The sequence below is a fragment of the Mycetomoellerius zeteki genome, unplaced genomic scaffold, assembly GCF_001594055.1.
Source record: "Mycetomoellerius zeteki isolate Tzet28-1 unplaced genomic scaffold, Tzet1.0 scaffold106, whole genome shotgun sequence".
NCBI classification, from domain to species: Eukaryota; Metazoa; Arthropoda; class Insecta; order Hymenoptera; family Formicidae; genus Mycetomoellerius; species Mycetomoellerius zeteki.
The window spans coordinates 5,303,499-5,319,475 of NW_017255975.1; the positions used below are offsets into that span (position 1 = coordinate 5,303,499).

General features: G+C 27.6%; 2 protein-coding genes across 2 annotated transcripts in view; one reads left to right on the top strand and one right to left on the bottom strand.

Moving 5' to 3' along the window:
* Window positions 1-15,977, bottom strand: part of LOC108723499 (dynein heavy chain 1, axonemal) — a 107,340-nt gene that overhangs the window by 43,776 nt on the left and 47,587 nt on the right. The window lies entirely within an intron of this gene.
* Window positions 1-15,977, top strand: part of LOC108723488 (thyrotropin-releasing hormone receptor) — a 39,377-nt gene that overhangs the window by 908 nt on the left and 22,492 nt on the right. Inside the window, exon 2 of the mRNA XM_018449295.1 lies at window positions 804-2,164. Within this exon, the coding sequence (XP_018304797.1) occupies window positions 1,283-2,164 (882 nt within the window). The 5' untranslated portion in view covers window positions 804-1,282. The remainder of the gene's footprint in view (window positions 1-803; window positions 2,165-15,977) is intronic.

Consider the following 15,977-nt stretch of genomic DNA (forward strand, 5'->3'; position numbering starts at 1 on the left):
TCGATAATTGCTTTTGATACTATACTCTACTTGCAAATTGCAAGTCAATTCAATTAACTTACATGTTATGCGGTTTAATGTGGAATTAACATGGATATCGAATTTATGTTAAAACTGTATCGTCAGAGCACTATCTATTAAGATACAACTCAATAACTTAACATGTTATGTTGAGCTCAACTGGCGTGAATATAATGACTTCGCGATTTCCTCAAAATTGAATTAGCACACGCTTTGGTGAAGCCAAATGATGAATACGAATTATCATGGAATCCGAAAAATAGTTCCGCCCGTAAATTTGCGGTTAAGTGGAATTGAATCTAATTGCGAACGAAATGCACGCACGTGGAACTGCATTGTTCAAATGCATGTTGTTGCGAACATAATTGAATCGAACGTAATCGAACTTAAAGTGTAAACGATTCATTATGTCACTCAAATGGACATTTAGACAGAAAAAATATTCGCTGAACGAAAACAAACGAACGCAATCCTGTGCTACCGATGGTCCGTGTCAGCGACGTTGGAAAACCTCCAACCAGCCGCGTTTGTCCGAAGCGGAATGCGTCGCGTTGCAATCAGTGTGTCAGATCAAATAACCTTTTAGTTTAATATTATGGATTTTTTTAAAAATTCAATTAGATAAAGATGTGTAGATTTTGATGTGAATCAAACATCTAATTTTCGATCTAAATCTGTCAATGATATTGCAATCTATTATTTATAATTATTATTAATTGCTTACAAATTTAGAAAAGTTATATTAAGTTTTTATTATTCATTGCTAACTAATTTTTACACAGCGTCACATTGGACACTTGTGAAAAAAAACAGAGAATCTTTGTCGAATAACGTATTATAGTGCTTATTACGCGTGATTCAAATATTTAACACAATTCTGCGTAGGACATTATTGTGGTTTATGTCAACGATATCTATGACTTTGACAGGCCTTCGTCAAACGCACAATACATACGACCTTATCCAACAGATTTGATCAAATTGACATGTGAATTATGCACTCCGAAAAAGAACTGGGAATTCTCGATGGACAATCACTTTGCCTGTAGCATTCGATTCCATACTCTGTGATCTACACTGGCCTGGTCTATATTAACGACGTGTCAATATCAATGAGTCTGGAGAATGGCAAATAATATTGCAATGTGTTTTTTAAACCGATGTATTTTGCACATTGCGACCGACTAAGCTGGTTTCTTGGAACAACGTGCGTCGAAGGAAGCTTTTTTCTGACAATATTATTTCACAATCGAGAGCAATCATGTTCGTGTTTCAAAAATTATCAAGTAAAGATTTGAGATGTCAACAAATACCAGGGACGATCGGCGGCGGCCTGTCGCGATTCCGAAGATCAGCATCGCCGACGGACTGGTCGAACCTAACATTCTACGATTATCAAAATCACAGTCTTGACACGATTTTCGACATAGAAGAAGAATCGGATGGCTTTTGCCCCTCGCTCTACTTTCTTCTGGATTTTTGCCATCTGTACTACATACCATCCATCATCTTATTGGGCTTAGTAGGCAACCTGTTGTCATGCGTGGTTTTCCTTAAGACGCATTTAAAGCTACGCAGCTCTAGTTATTACTTGGCGGCGTTAGCAACCGCCGATTTTAGCTTTCTCATGTCCCTGCTTCTCGTCTGGCTTAATAGCACGATCGGATGGAAAGTCTTCAACAATAATGGCTGGTGCGAAACTTTGGTGTACGTAAGCGCAGTTTGCAGTTCACTTAGTGTTTGGCTAATCGTCGCCTTCACCGTCGAGCGATTCATCGCTGTTCAATATCCACTGCATCGACCGCATATGTGCACCGTAGCGCGTGCAAAAACCATCATCCTGATATTAACGATCCTCGCCTTACTCAGTCACTCGTACTCCTTCGTTACTGCTGGGGTGGTAAAGAACCAGGGCGGAGACGAGGTGTGCGAATTGAAGATTGAGTACCTAGAAACTATGCAGATCATTAGCATCATCGACAGTATAGCGAGTCTGATCGTGCCACTTGTACTCATCATCGTGATGAATACCATGATTATGAGGAATCTTCTGAAGTTTGGCAAGCGATTCAATCAGGAGCCTGGTTACACTGCAAATTGTCCCAACAGGGAGAAATCTGACATCAATCTTAATCAAATCCCGGTAAGTTTACTTCCTGGAGAACTTGTGTTCAAAATTGTGTTTTGATGTTTTATATGCATGCTACTAATTCGTATATGCTATTAGCGACATAGATCGTTTTCTTTTCATGTTGTCTTTCTTTCATGTTGACCATTTTTCTTTCATAAAGAAATTTTATCTTATATTAAGCTGTACATTATAATATTGTAGCATAATAATAATTTTATCGTAAAGAATTTGAATTCGTCTCAAATTTATTGATTAAAGTTTTTTTTCTTTCTTTTACATTATGTAATACTTTTATATTAAAAAATTATATATTAAATGAATTCTGTTATATATTGACTTTTCTTTAAGATATTTATAATACTTACATTAACATTATTATATAAACGCATTTTGTTAAAATAAATTTTGTTAATGTTGAAATTAATCCAAGATGATTATAATTATTTGTAAGTATAAAGAAACTAGACAAATTAATTAATTTTTATTATAAAAATAATCCTCAAGAAAAATAATCAAATTTTTACTTTATTAAAAAATATTTTTCTAATAAATATTAAAACGATACTTATGCATATGTCAAAATTTAAAATTCAGTAAAACTTTAGTAAAACTAGCTTTATATTATGTAATATTTTCTTTATTTTAAAGCTTTTAATCACTTAGTGTTTGCATATATGTTCGTATACCTATATATGAATGTCTCCTACTTATCTGACGTTAAGTGGATTAATGCATGTGCACGAGTGTTTAATGTACGTTGCTCGAATTATTGTAATAGTTCGCATTTACATCATACATGTATATAATAAATTAGTCTATTGGATAACTGAATAATATATAATTGTAGTGCATTTATCATAATTTTGAAAAATTTAAGATGTGAAATAGTGTGTTACGAAAATCAAATTTAATTATTAAGTAATTACAAAATTTCATGTGATTTGTAATAATATTGTTAAAAAATATAAAAATATATATGCAAATGTTATTTTTTATGATTTCTTTGATTCACTGTTGGAGTATAAAGTCTCGGAATTCAGGATGTAGCACTCGTGATATCAGTATTTTATCACATGTGTCATAAATCTTAATAAGTAAACATTGAAATATTGGGTTCTCCGCGATCGACCATGTACACTGTTCACACGAGTAGAGCATCAAGGCAAGCATATGTAATCCGAAACATCAACAAATCTGGAAATAGTTTGCACTCGGCTATGCTTTAAAGACATATTACATTAATGGAAAAGTAAAAAAGAACATTCACAAATCGGACAATAAAAATAAACAAGATCCGCCTCGGCTGAGCAATCAATTTATTACATTAGTAAATGTGATATGGAATATGTGCTATAATACAAATAATAAATAGTCGCTAGTTTCCTCTTAAACGGAGTGGATAGATATTCAAATACCACATCAGCATTCTTTAATTTATCCAGAGTTGGATTAGTTAATGTTTTTTTTTGACTGAATAAAGTTAATGGCTTTACAAAATTAATAAAGTTAAGTTAAAAGTTGAAGGAATAAAAATTAACTTACCGAAAGTTAAATTGTTATTGAATTAACTTAAGTTAAAAAAAAGTTAGTTTCGAAAAAAATTATTTTTGAGGTCCAAAATGTCCTAATTTTTTTAAAAATGAGATTAAATAACAACTACAATATAAATTATTAAGTAAATTAAATTTTTAATTTTTTTATTCACATATGATATAACATAACTTTTTAAGTTTTTACTTTTTAATAAGCCTTAAGCCCCGTAAAAAATGGACCTGTAATTGGTCAATTTCTTATGACTTAAAGCTTAAAACACTTATTGTAGATCCGGACATAAGGCTTATGGCATAAAGCATAAGCCAATCAGAGGGCTGTATTAGCACGCGCGCGCGCGCGCGCGCGCACACCACACACACACACACACACACACACACACACACACACACACACACACACACACACACACACACACACACAAACACACATCTTAAGAAATTACTTAAGATGGTCTTAAAATATGAACGGATTACGAATATACGCCCTTAGTCTTATTATATTTTATTATTTTTTTAAGGCATTTAAAAGAGATAAAAAAAATTTTTAACTTAAAAAGAAGTTAAAAAGTTAACATTTAAAAGTAACTTAGTTAAGTAAAAATTTAATGCATTTAAAATTAACTAAATTAACTTAAAGTTAAGTTAAAAGTTATTAACTTTTTAACTTTCTTTTTAACTTTTAACGTTTTAACTAGTTACTATCTAACACTGAATTTATCAAATGTGAGTTTTTTTTATTGTGGTTCGATATCTTTGCTGCCAATAAAAAAGTGTGTCGACAACCATATGTGCTATTAGAGAAACGTGCCACCTTCGAATGTGGTTTGTGGACTATTTTGGACCGACGTATAAATACTCCCGCACCTTACATAACCAATCGCCATTCATCTTTACGTAATGACGTGCGTGCATTGCTTCCTGCTGCTCGTTGTTTATAATCACGACTTGGTGTGTGTTATCGACGTATTATGAATCGTGTGAAATCTGCTTTTTGCACAGCCATTGATATTGCTATCAGTGGGTGTATAAAGAGGCGGAAAAGATTGCTACGTATATCTCGACTTATCATTCTACAAATTAGAGGCAGCATTATAATCCATGCGAAAGGAACATATTCATAAAATATATTTTGAGAAATATTATCCAAAGATAAATTTACTGTGAGAGATATTTAGAATTTTCCTTCACGTGAGTAAAAATATGCGTAACGAAAGATATTTATCATGGTATATAAAGTATCTATATTTCCCGTAAAAAATATTTATTATATCTATATATATATATATCTTGGTGTTGATTTCATTATTGTATTTTATTAAAATAATTTTGTGGAATATATATATATATTCTTTTAATTTTATATATAAGTTAAATTTTATAATAATATAATTACAACTAAAATAAAAATATGTTTGTATTCTTGATTCTACATTCTGACTTTAATACACTCTACTAATAATACCATTTATATTTAAATTAAATAAAAGCCTTAAAAATTTAGGTTAAATTATAGTAAATATCTGTATACACCGTCCTATTGTCTGATTTTCCATCATCAGAAACATCGAGAAATAAAAGTCATTTCGTGTATAGACGTTCTGTAATATGACAAAAATACTCGTTTCTTAAAATTTAATTTAAACAGACAAGTATTTGTATTTTCTTTCGTTAATGTCGACTGTTTGAATGCTATGTACATAGTTTGGAATTCTCGGGATGTTTAGTAGAAAATAACAACGCGCAGTTCCGCATTCGATCAGTCATTTTAGTATGCATAATTTCAGAATTCTTACAGTTGAAATAATAAACAAGGTGAAATCGATGTTTTAGCAAAGAATTTATGCTTTTTAATATCGTTTTTCAAGTCTTTTATATTTATAACCAAGATTAGAGGCGCATATTTTATTACTAAAAAATTACAAAGTTATTTCATAAAAAAATCTGTTCTATTATTCTTGAATTATTTTCAAACAACATTGAGAAATTCTTTATATTTAATTCTGCATACTGTGATAATTATATATTTTACTTAAACCTTTTTTAAAGAAAGAGAAAGAAATATAAAAAATACTTAAAATTATTGTATTATTTCTCTTTGATCATAAATTTTGAAACTTAGTCATTAAGAGATCAGGAGTTCACCATTGCTGTTAATAAACTCGTTATGCATGCAAATATCGATTTTCATGTTATGGTGTTTACCTGTACGCTTCAGGTACTCAATCACATTATAAATTTCTTGATGCAATTCAGAAGAGACTGAAACTATCATCTTTCATAGGACAGATTGAATTCTAGTGACTTATCGCTTGAGAACAAATTAATTTTAAAGTCACCGTTTCTCTTACCGGAAATTAATATTGGAAGCACAGCATAAAGTTTATTTTATAGCGCGCATAGAGACAGTTTTAAGAAGATAAAACACCGTTTTATCAAAACTGGTCGAGTAAAAGGTAATGATGATAATATATATCTAATTAAAGAATGCAACATGCAAATTGATTATTGACTAAAAACATTGATTTTTGGCATAATTTGATTATAATATAAATTTATATGCTTTTTCTATATAAAAGAGAATATATAAAAATTGTTTATAAGGGAAGTATATAAAAATAGCTAAAATTTGCCTCGAGCCAAAACCTGAAAAATTAAATCCACAGTGTTTCTTGATATACATATACATATACTATATGAAAGAAAAAAATAATATTTATAATGCAGGAAAGTGCTGGGAAAATTGTTAATCACAATAAAATGTCATACAAAATATGTATTGCATACGTGACATTATGTTTCAGCTTTTTTTTTATTTCAGTATGATCAAATTTGTATATATTTATGTTAATTTCCAAATGTATTTTACATACAGATTTTTACACAATAGCCATTTTTAATAGGCAAATATTAAAATTTTGTAAATTACTCTTTGTCTTATCCAGGATTAACGACGAAATGATTACTGACTGAATGAGTTTTTGTTTTTAATTGTTATTTAACGTTTTCTTCTATTATTTTTATTTATATATTTTTATCTATTTTTGTTTGTTTATTCTTTCAGTATCAAACAGTATTTCATTTTATATATTTTTTTATTATAATAGATATATTACATGTATATACACATACATTGTATATTATATTGTTATATTATATATATTATAGTATTACTTTTAGAGTTTTATAGTATATTGTATAGAGAATATTATATTTTTTATTTACATCAAAATAGTTATTTTAAAAATGCCATAGTTATTTTTGCTTAATAGCGAAATATATAAAATAAAAATAAAAATGATAAAAAACGAATAAAAACAAAAATGGAGCTAGTAATACACCATTGATCCTCACCGTTGGTTCTGGATTAGACAAAGAGTGATTTAAAAAGTATTAATACATGTTTATTGAAAATGGCTATCATCTATAAGTTTATATGTAAAATGCATCAAAAAATAAGCGTAAATATATGTATATTTTTATATTGAACTATGTATAAGTTTTTGATTGAATAAAAATAAAGATAACCGAAATATAACATCACGTATAAAGTACGTATTTCGTATGGCATTTTATTGTTCAGCAATTTTTCCAATATTTTCTGGCATTATAAATGTTACTTTCCTCTTCTATATACGAAGAAACACTGCTAAATTAGTTTTTTAGCTTTCGATTCGGGACAAATTTTGACCATTTTGATACGGCCCTCTTTTGCTACACAGTTTGGAAATAAATTGATAAATTTTTATGTTAATAACAAATAATTATCAGCATGCAGGATCAAATAAGAATTTTTCTATGTTGTTTAGGAAATAATTTAAAGATGAAATAGATTTTTACAAAACGGCTTCGTAGTTTCTTAAAAACATTAAGAGAAATCAGTATTAAAGATAATAATCATACGTTGATGTGCAAATCGAAAAATCAACAGAAAGAAAAGATAGATTTAAGCCGATTGGTTGTACGATTATAATTATATTTTGATATAGTTTGCTATTACTACCAACATTAATTTTATGAAGGCAAGTGTTTAACATTATAACTACGAATCCAATATTGATTTTAAAAGTGATATTTTAATATCGTGTCGTGAATCGCGAATGTTGCGAAATACGATGAACGGAGCTCGGATGTTACAATATGTTAATTATTTCATATTTAATCTCATTTACATTTGTGCATTACTATAGAATTCTCATTCTTGGTCTAAATGGTTGGTTTCATCGCTACATAGTTTGTAAGATTACGTGTTGTACATTATGAAATAAAATGTTAAACATAAAGGAAGATAATATTATACAGAACGCGATATTATTCATTATGTCTCTAATAATTTAAGAAAGGAGACGTTCTGATATTCCAAGTTACTATTTGCAACGTTGTAAGAAAGTAGAGTTACAGATATTTAAGTAGTATTAAGGAAAATTCCGTCAGCAAACTTATATTTTATCGAGCGAAATATGTCCGTATAAATATCATGTTGACCGTAGTGCTGCTGTTTATTATTAATTAACTAACTGCTGTATCATCTTAATAACAAGAATTGAAGATAAAATGTAATGACGTCATAACGCAAGATTACATATTAATTTATGAAGATTCGATTTTCTCGGTATATTAAAATGTAATTATTTTCTAAATAATATTATCAATACATAAAAATTAGAAATGAATAAGATGTTTTGATTTGATGTTTTCAGTATTTATGTTTTCATTATAGAGTTCTTATTTTATATATTTATATTATTTTTTTCTGTTTTGATGATATTAAATTGCATAAATAAAATAATTTAATTTAAAATATTATAGTAGAACAATTTCATAAAATATAGAAGTATTGTAAAAGAAAAAGAAGAGGGTGATTTTTTTAAAAAATAAAATTAAGAAACGGGATAATTTATATATTTTACATTCTCTTTTACATATGTTTCTGAGTAAATCTCATATTTTCTAAGAAATTGAAAGAAGGGTTGGATGCATTCCAATTGATGTGAATTTTTCACATAGCCTTTTTAATATTGTCTTTCTATCAAATATGGAAAACGAGCACAATCTACTTCAAGCGAAACCGTCGTATTATTTATATGCTGGTATTAGGGACAAAATTTCAACGATTATGCTTTTTTATGCCATGAATAGATTCAATCTCCGAAATATTTCGAGATATAAACATTCGAATAATCTCTTCATAGATTTATTTAATACTTATGATATATTTTTTTGGTGTTGTATAAGTTAACAATAGTTGAAAATTATATCAAGAATTTTTAATCAAACGAAAAAATAATTTGTTCAAATTTAATTAATTAACAATCTTGGGGAGATATAGAATTAAGGAATATTAAATGAAAATAACAGAAAAAAGTTTTTTTGTCGGAAAAGCATTTCAATTTATTGCTAGTTTTACAAATATTTATTAACTTTAAGATTAGCTTACTAACTATGTTTATCTTTTTCCTGGTCTTAATTTTAGAGTTAGAAAAGAATTAATTTAACTAAGTTTAACCGACATTTGCATAACAAAGCAGACCTTTGATGATCAGAATGTCGAGACTTTACTTTCAAAGGAATTACTTAAATTATCTGTACATCACACACATTATTTGCAGATAAGTTTAGTTATATACTTTTTATACCATTATAATACAGTTTCTTTGTAATATAATAGAATGTGTACATAATCAAACTAATTGATAATATACAATTTCTCAATATGTGTAATCGACGAAGTATTGAATTTACATTCACAATGATTATGTCTGCATTTTGTATTTATCTCATCCTGCTTAAGAAAAAATGCAAACTTTAAAGTATTCTTTGTAACATTTACATTGTAAACATTTGTGGTCATTAATCAGTCAATATATTATTTTTAGTTTTATAAATAAAGTTATACTTACAACGATAAATCTGTAAACATTAGTAATATTAGTACTATTAACAAGAATAGAAATTATAATATTATACATGTAATATTATAGTGGATTTTGAATTATATTTCGGATTTGGAATTATTTAAAAAAGAAATTTAACTTTTTGTTTAACACATAGATATAATGAACGCAAAAATGTAATATAATAAAATAAAAACACTGCTTTACAGTATATACAGTAAAATACACCGATTTTACAAATTAGTAAATATTATCTGAAATTATCTTATATTTATATAGAATAGAATAGAATAGAATTTATTACACTTTAGCATTTGCATAGTCAAGAAGGGGATTTGATTTACAATAAATTCTTACCTTATTCATCCTTCCATACTTCATACGCGCTTTTATTCAACTATTTTACTGTTTAATTATTTATTTTTACTTTCTATTTCTATCTTTATCTTTAGCATTGCCGCTTTCCAATTATGACATATTTATCACCTTACGCCTATCTAAGTCAGTCTTATATTATCTTACTATGTTCTTGTACTACTTATTCTATTTTCTATAAACCTATGTCTTATTTTACAGCCTTTTACAGCCTCTCTACACAGTACTTATCCCCACTCTACTCTCCATCTCTCTTCCCTTTTCCTTCTCAGTATTATTTCTTTATCTTTCCATAATTTCTTTATTATCTTGCCCTTACAATCCAATTCCTCTCCCCCATAACCTATATATAACTTTTTGATTCGCTTGCCCTAATTCCTTAAACCTCCCACTGACTTCTTTGCATTCCCCTACATAGTGTATTATATTATCCCTACCTTTTTCACAGAATATACACTTCGTTTTATCCTCGTCTCCTGCTAACCAATATTTTTTTGCCTCCTCCATATTTCCACACCTCAGCTTAGCTTTCCTTACCTCATCTCCTTTCCTTATTAATTCCAATCTTTCTTCTTTCAAATACATCGGCCCTCTTTCCTTATCTCTTTGTATTTCTCATTATAGTCTTTTCCAATCTACTATTCTTCCATTGAATCTGTACATCCCTTTCCCTATTAATTAGCTCTTTCTCCAAACTAACTGTACCGTTCTCCATTACTTCCGAGGCTTCTATTCCCTACCCATTCCTATTATAATATCTTTCTCTCTCCCTTCCTATCTATCTTCCCATCGGTATTCTTGCTTTTCCTCCCAGCATTCTCCTACTAATCTTCCTGTTAACCCTTTCTTTATCTTTTTCTTGTATCTTTTCGCTCTTATACCCCATCCTACTCTCATTTTGTCCATCGCTAATTCATTTTTTTTATATATATCAATAAATGAAAGAAGGGCAACGAGCCAATTATATAATTGGCTCGTTGCCCTTCTTTTATTTATTGATTTATTCTAATTGAGCCATATTAACAATTATTTTTTATATTTATATTAATTGACTATTTATTTACAAAATATATTTTAATTATAAAGTAAAATTGCCATGTCCATTACTACGCTCTTTGTGACATGAAACGACTTCAAGTGCCGTGATTCAGATGTGTTCGATTTGCGTCAACCACAACGTGATTAATTCAAGTGTCGATAAATTAATTTTATATCAATAGTGATACAATTGTGAGAATATTATGCGTTTCTGTATGTACACATGTATTATCAATGACATAGATCATATGACACACAATTTTGTGCAAACAATCTCTCTCTATCTTTAAATTATTTTAATATTACTTTAAAAAATTTCCATGCAGATATAAAAATTCCGCAGCAAAATAAATAGTTGATTTTTCTAAAATGCTTGATTAATGATCAATTTAGTCTCTGTAAGCTTTTAACTTTTAAGATAAGATAGAGCGGGGCTAATTATACCAAGGAGCAAGTTGCATGCATGAACATGCAAGTTTCTCAGTAACTAAAATGCATATAAACACGTTTATGATTGCGAAAGATAGCGAAAAATAGAAATGAAGACTATTGCGTTGAATACGATTATCTATATTCTGCTATCAATGGTTAAATACGTGCGCTTTTTGGCTTTGTGCATTAAAAGTAAAAGATTATTACATAAATGTTCTTTTTGGTCTATATATGGCAATTGAATTAATTAACTTAAAATCAGATGTATTTTTTTATATAAGTTATTAGTGTATTTTATAACTTTAACGTTTAAAATACTATTTTTAAATTATAAAAAGTATTTTAGCCAACACTAACAAGGAGTTAGGACAAATATTCTAACATAAACTGAGATGCTGAAATCTGTCTTTAGTGATGCTTTTTATTATACATGTATTAATGTGGTTAAAGATATATTTCGTTTAATTTTTATTATAAAAAAATAAGTTTTTATTTTAATTTTGTTAATATATTAAAACATATTTTTTTATTGATTTCTTTCTTATTTATGAAAAATTAAAGATCTATGAGTGCTTTGAAGCTGATCATCAAAATATTTAATATTACAAAAATAGAAAGTGCAAGAAATGGCATTTGAAAAATAACATTAAAGTTTTTTTGAGCAGAAGTTTGTATCAAATTTTTAATTAATAAGAAAACAAATTGTGTACTATTACATTTTTTCTTGTTTATGATAAATTTAATGTTTATTATTAAATATAGATACATACATATTTGCATATCAATATGAAAATGAAAAATATAATATATAAATTTTTATATAAATTTTACCTTTATTATTTCCACATAACATTATAAATTTAATATAAATTATTTATACTTAACGTTTATATTTTAATTCGCTTTTTAATTCAAATTTTAATATTATCAATAAAATTATTTAAATTTACGAGGCTATTTGAATTTGCTGTTATAACTGCACTGATAAAAGGTGCGATAAAAGTTCATCGAATATTGATGTGATAATTTATCGGGTATTATACATCAATATGCATAAAATACATTTGTAACACATGAAATGCATTCCTATTTGTGGAAATAAATAAACACTATATCGAATATGTCTTCTCTTAGACTATGCATTTTGTGAGCATACAACTCATCAGAATGGAATTGATTACCACCGTTTTACTGGTTGTTTGATATTTCTCTACAAAGCATTTCTATGAGAAACGATGAATAAATGTATATATTATTACATAGTTATTTATTTAATACAAAACAAGATTTATTAAATAAAAAATAATATTAAAAAGAGAAAGAGAATGGCTTTCCTTAAAGCTCATTTACATGGTACGATCGTTTATCGAATTGATTGTTATGTTGAATCGATTTTTTTTATCGTGTTTTACTGTGCAATACATTTTATACGTGCATGTTTACACGATATGGTTGTCGACCATATACGGTAAAATTACTGAATCGGTTAAAAATGGCATTTTGTCACTACACTGAAAAAATATATTTTAATAAATATTTATTTGAACAGAGCCAACTAAACATTTATTCGCAGTAAATAAATATTTATTCAATAAAAAAAAAGATTGTTAAATCAAATAATAGTTCTTGTACTAAATAAATATATTTTTTTATTTAGTAAATATTTAGTCGGTACTATGCAAATAAATGATTTATTAAAATTTAAAATATTTCTTTTTAGTGTGCAAACTGTATATGTGATGATGTGGTAAAACAACCGAATCGATCGTCAGTGGCGCATATACTGTAGCGGACGCGTTTAGAGCTGCAGTCCGGTTCATACTCACACGCTCACGAGCATCATTTGTCCATGTTTAACATAAACAGCAAGAACGAAATAATCCCATGAATGTTGTGAGTATGAATTGGACCGCAACCTACAGATAATATGGTTTTCATACCGATCCGGCATTTCTACTATAAAGTGCAGCATTCCCGTCAGCTGTTTGACAAAACGTCTCACAGTCAGCTAATCTGCAAGTGTGCAATTTTGTGCTTGTATGTATGCATGTATTTCTATCACGCAATAGAAGATATAAATACAGAACTCTTTAATAAATTTAATAGAAGAAAGATCTTGCAATATGAAATAATGTTTATAAAGATGTTTATAAAGATATAAGAATATAAAGGAATTTTCATGGAGGGAAATATAGATACTTACAATATTCGCGAAAACATCGAGAAATTTTATCTCTCTTGAGTTGACGCATAAGTGTCCGATACAATCCCAAACGATTTCTAACTCACAACTGTATATATCCAATATTTTTTATTAACTATTTTATGACGACAGCGACATGTAAAATAATTTTTTCTGTACTTTCTATTTTTTCACACATATGCGCTCTCTCTCTCTCTCTCTCTCTCTCTCTGTCTTAAATGAAAAAATAAAAGCTATTAAATGCAACTAAAATAATAATTCTCAGGGTTAATTTTATATATGGTCTTGCACTTGAAATGAGTCTTATAAATTATGAATATGATTCATCTTCATTTTCAACTTTATGTCTATTTGATAAGCATTTGCGCGCAATAATGATCATAGATTTCTCTGTTCGTTAATTTAGTCAAAGATTTTTTCTCGCCATAGAAAATTTTATTCTATCTTTTTATTTAGAATCATAAGAATTCTAATTTTAATGTCAGATTAGAATTCCCAAGCGATCTTTGGATTAGTAATCTAATATCAGTTATGCAACACGAAAACATAAAAGATTGTTAACTTCTCTATAAATAAATTTACTGTATTATTACTACTGATTTTATTAGCTTTTAAATCTTTTATTTAGAAGCTTAAAAAATATTTCCATTGTCAATAAACGATAGTTTATCATTCTGATATGTAATGTATAATATATATAAAGAATATTATAAGATATAAAGATTATTTTTTTTACTATATATTGATTTTTGCTTCAAGTTGCAGAATGTCATTAAGATCACGTCAATTTAATAAGTTTTACTGTCACGAGAATGTTTATTGACATATAAAATGTTATTGAGATATAGAATGTTATTGACATATAAAATTTATCATTTGTGTTGAGTTAGATTAAAACTTAATTAAAGATCTCTTCTTAAAGGCTCTTCAGCTATATCATCGAATGTTTTTGAGTGGGATAACGAATTATTTATTTCAAATATTATGAAATTATAACAAAACTAAAATAGAGTCAGTATTAAAGATCTTTCTAATAACATATTAATGATATTTCTTAGACTGTATTTTATTAATTAATGTATTTCATTTACAAACATATCTAAAATAATAAAAAAAGGTATATAGAAATCGAATGCGAAAATTGATACGCAAAAATAAATTACTAATTTAAAAAAATCAATTTAATACATATGAAGTAATTACGTGCTTACGGCTCATTTTTGAGCTTTTTTCAAAGCCTAGAAATACATTATAAAAATTTATTAGGTTGTATACATTGAATTAATTATCCACTTGCCGTGTGGAGTCACCTCCAGAACTATAAATGCATCATTTACAAGCGGTTGGAAGATCGTACGAGGAAAAGAAATTTGAATATATCTCGATATTGTACATAGCATCGCAGAAATAAATGCATAAAGAACGTAATCGGAACATAAGAAAAAATTGTGTTGTAACCAGTCAATGTAATAACAATAAGTAATGCATAATTTATTATGATTAATAATTGAAGATAAATGTGTATATTCATTGTCATGATCGATAAGTAAAGATAAAAGTGTAAATGTCAAGGCAATGAATAAGTATTTACTTAAATATGTCCAATCGATTAATATTATATTATAGACATTTTTTATATTTAACTACAAGAAGTGAAGTTAAGCAACTTTTTAGTTAAAAAATTGGATTACTTTATTCGTACTTTCGAGAATTTATTTATTTGGCAGAGGTTTATTTTATCTGGACAGAAAAAAATTTCTAAGGGTTAATTAACAATTTATTACTGTTTCAATTGCTGTACTATTTTTAATAGATACATGTTACATGATACTTCATTATTCCAGACAAAATATATTATAAGTTATATATGTATTTCAGTATTTAATAGCATCATACATACATTAATTTATTATATATTACTGCACGTATAAGCTAGATTATAATCAAATTTTGTCTCAATTTTTTCTTTCTCTCTCTCTCTCTCTTCCTTTTTTAAAGAATTAATATATTTTCTATTAATCGTTTATTATATTTAAAAAGATAAAAACATATTTTAATAATAGGATATTTAATTACTTATACATTATTTTAACGTACATACATATGCATTATATAAATATATTACGTAATTAGAAAAATGTGTGTATTGTTTTCATTCTTCTCTTTACATGATTAAAGAATGAAACTAAAAAGAATTATATAATTTATAATTCTTAATTATGCAATCTTTAATCGAAGTATTCTTTATTACGCAATTGTACAAGGTTTCGTATTCAAAGAAGATGGTATATATCATTATTCTATTAAACTAACAATTTGAAATATGTGATAAA